Here is a 9,382-nt window from a genome sequence, read left to right as displayed (position 1 = left end):
ACATTACCTTGCTTTGCACATGCTGGACTGATAGCAAGGTAGAGCTTTACACAGTGACTAAAAGTATGTTAATAATCCTAAATGTCCAGCATTAACTACCGGGTTAATGCAACTTTCTGTTTTATTGTCTAAAAAAGATTGTCTAACCTTTGAACGTTACAGAATTTGTGACATGATATGCGGAAAAAGTTTAGAAATGATTCATTGTGGTCTTATATTTTACTTCACAGAATTTCAGTTTCCCATTATTATATAAATGAGGAAAATAGTCCAGAACGGTTATGACATCATTTGAAAAAAACATCTGACATCATAGAAAGGCTAAATAATGACCGCTGAGAGTAAACCTCCACCTGTATTTACACTGTGATGTGTCATTAGTTCTTCCAACTCCACCGAGACAACAGCATGACTGCATGCATTCCACACTGAAGACTGTGTAATGAACTGTAAGGCATATGTTATTTTGTGTCAGTATGAGAGATTATCCCCCTGTTGCTACAGTGGAATTACTAAACAACCTATTGCAGCATATTACATGAATATGTTTCTGCAGGACAGAATTTATGTGTGGAAACAGCTGGGACGTTTGATGAAAAACGTAAGATAAGAGATATAGCGATGCAGTTTGCCTAGCCACTGTGAAGCCATTGTGATGGTTAAAATTTCCTTACATTACCAACTCTTGCTTTAAGACTTCTATTTGTAGAATTCGTTTTTGTCACTTACAGCAAGATGTGTTTCTTCAGAAGTGATTTGGTGCCCTCTAATGGGTAACAATTCCCAACAGAGTTTACATGAACTTTTCCAGCAAAGAAAACCAGCAAAATCAGAAGCAGAATCAGCTTTATCGCCAAATTTGTGCACACAAAAAAGGAATTTGACTCTGGTACACTTTGCTCTCAGTGAAGATTTTTCATTTTCTATATAATAATGGAAATAAAAATATATTTTAAATGTTCACATTAGTGTACATTGCAAGAGTGAGATCAGTCCAGGTATGGTGTTGTTCTGGAACTCTGACTGTCAGGTGTTCATCAGAGAAACAGCCAGGTGGAAGAAACCGTCTCTGTGGCAGCTGTTTGTAGTAAACAGCGCTCTGTAGCGCTAACCTAAAGATAAACGCCTAAACAGTTTATGTGCACAATGTGTGGGATCTGCAGAGATTTTAGCAGCTCTTTTCCTGACCCTAGACCTGTTAAGTCCTGGATAGAGGGAAGGTCAACCCTGATTATTCTCTCTGCAGTCCTGATTATTCGTTGCAGTCTGGACCTGTCCTGTTTTATGGATGAGCCAAACCACACTGAGATGGATGAAGACAGGACAGACTGAATGATGGCAGTGTAGAAGATGACCAGCAGCTCCTGTGGAAGGTTGAACTTCTTGAGTTGCCTCAGGAAGTACAGTCTTTACTGGTCTCTTCTGAACATTGTCTATGTGTGAAGACCACCTCAGGTTTTGAGAAATGGTGGTTTCTAGCAGAGTGAAAGGCCCTCTAGGTGAAAAAGCACATACAGTCTTTTCATACATAAGTAAATTAATAAAATAAATACATCAGGGTGGCATAGGCTCAGGTAAGCTTTATTTTCTATCTTTGATGCAAACTGAATGCAAACCAAAATACCAAAGCACAATACCAAAAACCAAAACATGAATTCATGTTAAATAATGACATCATTATAACAGAGTTCAAAGTTCCATAATTTTCAAGGCTTTAAAGATTACATTCAAACATGGAGTTATCCCTGTTGCACCTTTCCTTACCACACTTTCTCCTTCCATTATCTATAACCTTTTCACAAAATTCCTATTTTCTGAGACACTGAATTTTGGGTTTCTGAAATGAGTGACAAAAATATTGAACTTTTTAATATTATTTTAATATGTTGAGATGTTCTTGTATATGAATCACAGTGCTGCTGAGAAGCAGAATCCCTCTTTATCTTCTGGTTTCAGGCAGACATTTCAAAATAACTAGTATTTGGAAAGGTTCACAGTTCCATCTACCTTGCCAAAACTCGAAATGACACCGGAAGAAAGTAACCCCACAGCATGACGTTGCCACCACAATGTTTCACTGTAGGTGTTCATTTGGTGTTGTTTCAATGTTGTTTCTGTGCCAAACATACTTTTTGGAATTGTGACCCAAAAGTTCAAGTTTGTTTATTTCAGACCATCACACATTTTCCCACACGGTTTTGGGAGACTTTAACCAAGACTGTATATTTTCTTTGAACAAAAAGGCCTCTGTCTTACAACCCTACTTCTTCATCCAGACATATGAAGAATACAGCAGATTGTGGTCATTATGTAGAACACCACCAGTGCTGCAGATTTACACAAACGGATCAAATGCAACAAGTAGAGAGAGGACAACCACTACTAAGACATCACAGTGTAAAACTACATCTGTACATACACCTGAGAGCGGTTTTGTACCAATGATTTAACATTTTATCTCGTCCTAATTCAAACGAACCATTTTGTATCCATGATGTAAACATTGTATGATTTTATTTTTTGTCATAGTTAGTGCCCTCATCACACCACTGCATATCTGCCTTCTGTCTTAATCGCACTGGATGACATAATGCCATATGAAAATATTGGTCCCACATTGACTGAGAATGCATTTCAGACTGTAGCATAAACATTCTAATTATCAGCTAAGCCTAGCTGCAACAAAATGCACATTTCACCAAATGATGGTGAAATGTGCGGGTTTGGCCATCAAATGACTCTAATTTAATACTAACAAACTGAAAAGAAAAATCTGCACACACTGCCAAACTTACTCATGATCGCATGATTAGAGCCTGAATGAGGACTGACTCATGGCTCCTGATTATTAACATCAGAAATTTGTTAGACCATTTACGATTATTCATGTTAAAGTTCATTTTTAATATTTAAGTGAAAATATTTAACTAAACTAAAAATGTTACTTTCTGTTTTGAAGGCTGCTATCCTAAAGCAGAGGTTGTTGGTCTACATGATGCTGGATGGCTTCTTAAAATAAGACTGTATCGAAAAGGCTCAACATTTGGAATATAAGAGTAACAATAGTGCCTTTTCCATGGGCTCCACTTTGGCTGGCTCCACTCCACTCAGCCCGTTTTGCAACCGTTTCCATTACTGGCCTTCTAGCCACACTTCCAGCCCTCAGTGGAAACACACCAGTGAGGCTGAGCGGAGCGAAGCCATGCGGTGCTGGAACTGTGAATGGAAAAGAGGCAAATGAGAGTGCTAAGCTTTAAATCAATCTCAGGAAGCAGAATCCGCTCTAAACTGTGCGGTCTACTCTCCTCGATATATAACAACGTTCTTATCAGTCTCGTGAATCCGGATCTCGTAGAGCAGGCTGGCAGGAAGAGCCTTCACCATGTTGTCCCAGATGTAAACGGCCAGGTTTTCTGTTGTGCTGATAAGCAGAGAAGAAACATCTGGTAAACATGTGTATTCAAATTCAAACTCAAATTCAGAAATACTTTATTGATCCCAAAGAGAAATTCAATATTGTTGTAGCTCATAATTTACAGGTTTACTCAAAGAGATGTTCTTCATTTTATGAAGAATCCTTCTTTGTACAATGATCTCCAGAGGTTCCAGAGGAGTCCCCAGAACAGAGCCAGCCTTCTTTATCAGCTTGTTGAGATTTTTTTAAGTCCCTGGTTCTGATGCTGCTTCAGATGATGGTAGAAGAGATCACACTCTCCACAACAGACTTATAGAAGATATGCAGCATCTTGCTGCAAACACCAAAGGACCTAAGCTTCCTCAAGAAGTACAGTCTGCTCTGTCCCTTCTTGTAGATGGCTTTACAGTTGCATCTCCACTCTAGTCTGTTGTCCAGGTGAACACCGAGGTATTTATACTCCTCCACCACCTCCACTTCTTCTCCCATGATAGAAATAGTTTTTGACTTATTCCTGTTTCTCTTAAAATCTACAATCATCTCCTTTGTTTTAGTCACGTTCAAAATGAGATGATTGTTTCCACACCATGCCACAATCTGTATCTGTATATAGAGAGATCATATGGAAGGTTACACACCTGACTACATTGGCAAAGTAAGGAACATCCTTATCCAGGTTTTTGTGGTCCAGAGGAATCATGATGACTTCCTGTTCCATGAAAAGGGTAATGTTAGTCAGATTTCCAAACCACAGCAAAGGCAAGGCAAAAAGAAGTTGTCATTATAATTTTGTGTTTTTACAGAAGCCTATTCTGACTGTCCTAATTATAAAACATTTATTATTATAAAACTGAACTTATGTTTTTTTTAAAGAACAAATTGGCTTTTAAAAAGGTGTTTGTGTTATGAGAACACAAGTGTGCTGCTATTTGTTCCCTTCTTACGTCCATTTCATAACCATTTACTTAACTGCTTGGTGACTGTGGTCAGGATTTTCTTGTTGCAAGGACACTGGCAACACTTAACTCCATTTGGGCCAGTAATCAGGCCCAAATAAATAGAATTTAAAAGGGCCATATAACCACATTTTCTTAAAGTAGACAATGAGTAGGATTTAGAGCATTGCTTTCAATTTTTCATTCTCAAAACAGGTACGAAATGACCTGCTGGATTTTAAAAGTCCTGATGAGTCCTGGCCCAGTATTGAGTGCAGACACAGTACACTGACATGCTCTTCAATAGGCCAACATGTTTGTACTGAAAATTCTTTTTTAATGATGCAATACTGTATTTTCAAGTAAACTGAATTTTGGGTTTTCATTAGCTGAAACACATAACTATCAAAATTAAGAGAAGTAAACAACTAAAATATACCACTCTGTGTATAATGAATGTAAATCATAAATGGGTTTCACTTTTTAAAATTAATGACTGAAAAAAAAAATTTATATTCTAATTTGAGATGAAAACAGCTAAAGAAAACAGTGATAAGGAATGAATAAACAGTTTTCAGCAGAACTGAAAACAAAAATCACTGATTGTTCCACCATAATTATCTTGAAATAGATAATAGATATGCAAAACTGTCATTAGCATACATCTGACAAGTTATGTTGGGAAAACAACCTTGTGGAAAGTAATTAACGAGACAAACTGAAAAGCACAGGCCCTGAAGTACAACAACATCACTAACCTTTTAAAGTACAGCTGCATGTTAGTAGGAAACCATGCAGTTCTGATGGTATTTTTGAATATTGTAATGGAAAAATCGGTGGCAGTTTACCCATAATTTCCACAACCTTTCTCTCCTCTTTCTTTTTTGTCACCACAATGTGCCCACCACTAGCCATTAGCTTTAGCATCTCAGCCATGGAGATTTATATCAAGTGTGAGCCTCGTTAGCTGCAAAACCAAGTGAATGGCTTTGGTAACAGTGAAATCCAACAGGCATGACATGCCATAACAGGCATGCAGATTTACAGCATAATAAGTTTGTTTTAGAAAAACTACCTGCCTATTATTTGCATAAAAACAAAAATGCCTGTGAAATGTATTCATTTTCTTTGACATTAACTCAAGTGTGTTTGCAGCATCGTCGTACCTCAATGCACCTCTTTAGGTCCGTCAGGTTCATGACCATGCCAGTTACTGGATCAATCTAAGAACACATGTCCAGGACACATTGTAGTATCTTTAGTGGAACTGAAAATTTTTATAGAAGTATTTGTGTGATGCTCACCTTTCCACGCACAGTCACCTCCACTGTCGAGTAAAAATAAGAGCACTCAAGTGAATAGGAGAAAACACAAACAGTATTTCTGCTTTGTCTATATATAGATTATGTAACAGGAATAAAGCAGCAGGACAAACCCTTGTAGTTGTGTCCATGACCATACGGATTGTTGCACTTTCCATATACTTTTTTATTCTCTTCATCGCTCAGGTAAAGACTGGAAGAGGTTGCAGACAAAATATAAATAAAAGCTCCAGGAATCTGTTTCTTTCCTGTTTTCACAGAAGGGCTTTTGTACTCAGAGAGCACAGATCAAACAAGAAAAAGGAGGCAAGGGGTTATTGACACATGTTGCATTTAAGTACATTTCGTATATTACAAAGTAATAGACTTATAAATGATTCAGAAATATGCATTTTTAATTTTTTTGGCCAAATTTAAAATTGCTAGTTTTAAAGATCACATAGTAAAGTAATATTTTAAATACAACAAATCAAATCCATTTATCTTTTTTCTATATCCGCTTCTTCTGTACAGGGTCGCAGGGGAGCTTCAGAGGTCTATGGAGGTCTAACACAGAGACACACACAGGACAAATAACCATGCACACACACACTCATACCTAAGGTAGGAAGGTATCAAATCAACAATAGTAATTTAACAGTAGTAACAATAGTAGTAACAATAGTAATCTTCTTACTTCCTTTTTTGAACAAATAAATTCGAAAAAAGTTGCAATGGATACAATCTACGTATTTATATCTATCTAATATAGTACATGTATAAGTGTGTTTACAGTAAAGCTATTAATATAATAGCAATAAGTAAAACAGCTGTAAACTATAAGAGAGTTGTTGTAAAGTGGTTAAGGACTGTGGATATTTAGCAAAAGACGTTAATGTATTAGCAACATATTCTATTTGTTTTGCTGTTAAGGGTTTCTGCAATCATTTCGCAAGTAAGGTTTATATTTTACGACACCATTGACTGCACTTAAATGCATCATTAAAGCTTTGAGGCACGTTGATTTTAAAAACTACAATTCCCAAAAGAGATCTGCTCATACCGCAATTTTCTTTAACTTAAATGGGAAAGTGTTAAATCCTCCACAGTTCATTTTTGTCCTTACTATACAAACAGTTTGTTTAATTACATCGACGTCACAGTCAAACGCATCGCGAGTTTCTAAGTAAAACTTGCGATTTCCCTCATATTTGCCCGCTTATCTAGAAAACCAGCACAGCGTTGTGTTTCATCCAAACCAGTGTATTCTGTGACTCTATTCGGCGTCCAATAGGAAACGCTTATATGGAGAATCCCCTCAGACACAGGCGGTAGTAGTAGCTAGAGTACCTGTGGAGTCGGTGGCAGGCGCTGAAGCTCTGGACTCGGGTTATGTATCCGATGCGCTCCGCTGCCTTGTTGCTCCCGGAGGATTCGGCCATGTTTGACAGAAGAGGTAGAGCAAGAGGATGGAAATAAAAGCTGATACCGAACAGAGAGGAGTTAAAGCCAGCTGTCTGCTGCTAACGCACCCCCTCCTTCCGTGACTCACGCTGTCCGTGATTGGCTCATATCAGGGCATAAATACAGCTCACATGGACCACACGAGTATAAAACCTGAAATTGAACATGATCACACCACAGCAAGCACATGCGCGTTATTACTGAGTAGTAAAGGGATCTTTGTTCGCAGTCTTTCTTATTTCTGTCTTATTCCTACGGCTCCTCGCTATGGGAGGCCTTTTCTACCACTTGAAAAAACAAACTGGTGCATTGTATGACATAACAGATTCTGAGGAGTCGTAATTATTAGGTTAAAAGTCATGATTAGGAGAGAGAATGTCCCTGTTATTTGACAAAGTCAGAATCCGGAGTTTGAAAGTCATGATTATAACTTTTTATCTCACCAGTATGACTTTTAAATTCATAAATATTCGGTCAAATTAGTAGTAATGATTATGACACTCATTTTTGAAAGCTAGAATTTTTACATTGAAAATCATAACTATTTTAAATGTAAAAACAGACTAAATCTCGTATTCATAATTTGTATTCAATAATACTTCACAAGAGTGGCTTTATAGCTGATATTTATGACATTTAAACTCAATTATCTTTTATCTAATTTCTAACTTTGAATCTCATAATTTTGATATGCAATTCAATGGTTTTAACAGATGCAGTGCCTTGCAAAGGCACCTTTGAATTTTCCAATTCAAATTCCAGTTTTTCACAGAGTGCTGTATTCAATTATATTCATAGAAAGTTAAGTGGAAGGAAACTGTTTGGTAGGAAAAGGTGAAAGCATTAGGGAAAACTGCAGCCTAGATAGAGCTTCACAAGGAGTGGATTGAGAAAAAGAACTGGATTATTGCTCAATGGTCCAAACTCCTCTTTTCAGATGAAAGTAAAGTTTCCATCTGATTTGGAAAACAATGTCCCAGAGTCTGGAGAAAGAATGGAGAGGCACATAATCCATGTAGCTTGAAGTTTAGTGTAAAGTTTCCACAGTCAGTGATGATTTGTGGTGCCTTGTCATCTAGTGGTGTTTTTCCTGGTTCACTGAGTTTTCTGAAGTCCGCAGTAAATGCAGCCATCTACCAGGAGCATTTCATGCTTCCTTTTGCTGACAAGCTTTAAGGAGATGCTGGTTTCATGTTCCAGGAGGACCTGGCACCTGCCTACACTGCCAAAGGTACCAAAAGCTGGTTCATTGACCATGGTGTTTCTGTGCTTGATTGGCCAGCAAACTGACCTGACCTGAATCCCATAGAGAATCTATGGAGTATTGTCAAGAGGAAGATGAGAGACACCAGACCCAAGAATGCAAAGCTACCTGGGCTTCCAATACACCTCAGCCATGTCACAGATTGATCAGCTCCATGCTACGCCAGTAATGCATGCAAAGGACCCCCAACCAAGTATTGATTCATCTTATGTAATATTATAATTTTCTGAGACACTGAATTTTGGGTTTTCATTATGTGTACACCATAATCATCAAAATGAGAAGAAATTAAAACTTGACATATTTGGAAGGAATCTATATATGAGTTTCACTTCCTGAAATGAGTGATAAAAAAATATACCTGTATCTCCAACGTCTTTGCACATCAAGTGATATTTTAACCAATTCTACTCTGTTAATTTGAAAAGAAAGTATCTGTGAGCAGCAATTTTCAAGTCTTGGTTGATTCTCAGCCCTTTGTAGGCCTGGGCTTTGACTGAGCCACTCTAACACGATTTTGTTTTGATGTAATTAATTTCATTGTAGCTCCTACTCTATATTTAGTGCAGTTGTATTGTTGGGAGGCAAACTTGTGTCGACAGGCTTTTCCCCAGGATTACTCTCGTAATTTTAGTTTTACACCAGAGATAGTGTGTATTCCAAAAAGTTTAATTAAGGTCTTATCTGACCACATTCTTTCACATTTGCTGTATCTCCTACACTGTTGTGGCAAATTGCACTGGTCAGTTCTTATGGCTTGCTCTTGCAAATCTTCCAGGAAGATTTGTGGTGTCGTCCAGTTAACAGATTCTCCCACCTAAGCAGTGGATCTCTGGAGCTCCTCCAGGGCAACTATAGGCCTCTTGGCTGCTTCTCTGACTAATACTACTGCAGACCCCACACACCCTGCACATAAACTGTTTAGAGTTTTACCTTCAGGCTGCCGCTACAGAGCACTGTTTACTAAAACCAGCCGCCACAGAGACAGTTTCTTCCCCCAGGC

At 37.9% G+C, this 9,382-nt stretch overlaps 1 protein-coding gene across 1 annotated transcript; it reads right to left on the bottom strand.

Moving 5' to 3' along the window:
* Window positions 1–1,565: 1,565 nt before the first annotated feature.
* Window positions 1,566–7,284, bottom strand: pts (6-pyruvoyltetrahydropterin synthase). Its single transcript, XM_047377274.1, has 6 exons — window positions 7,002–7,284; window positions 5,786–5,865; window positions 5,655–5,677; window positions 5,517–5,573; window positions 4,054–4,124; window positions 1,566–3,421 (listed from the first exon to the last, which is right to left on the bottom strand). Exons 1-6 carry the CDS (start codon window positions 7,091–7,093, stop codon window positions 3,298–3,300), a joined length of 447 nt encoding a protein of 148 aa, XP_047233230.1. The 5' UTR covers window positions 7,094–7,284; the 3' UTR covers window positions 1,566–3,297.
* Between the last annotated feature and the right edge of the window lie 2,098 nt (window positions 7,285–9,382).

This window comes from Girardinichthys multiradiatus, chromosome 10, assembly GCF_021462225.1.
Source record: "Girardinichthys multiradiatus isolate DD_20200921_A chromosome 10, DD_fGirMul_XY1, whole genome shotgun sequence".
Lineage (NCBI taxonomy): Eukaryota > Metazoa > Chordata > Actinopteri > Cyprinodontiformes > Goodeidae > Girardinichthys > Girardinichthys multiradiatus.
Note: the sequence above shows the minus strand (reverse complement) of the source record. Positions and strands in the feature narration are given on the sequence as shown.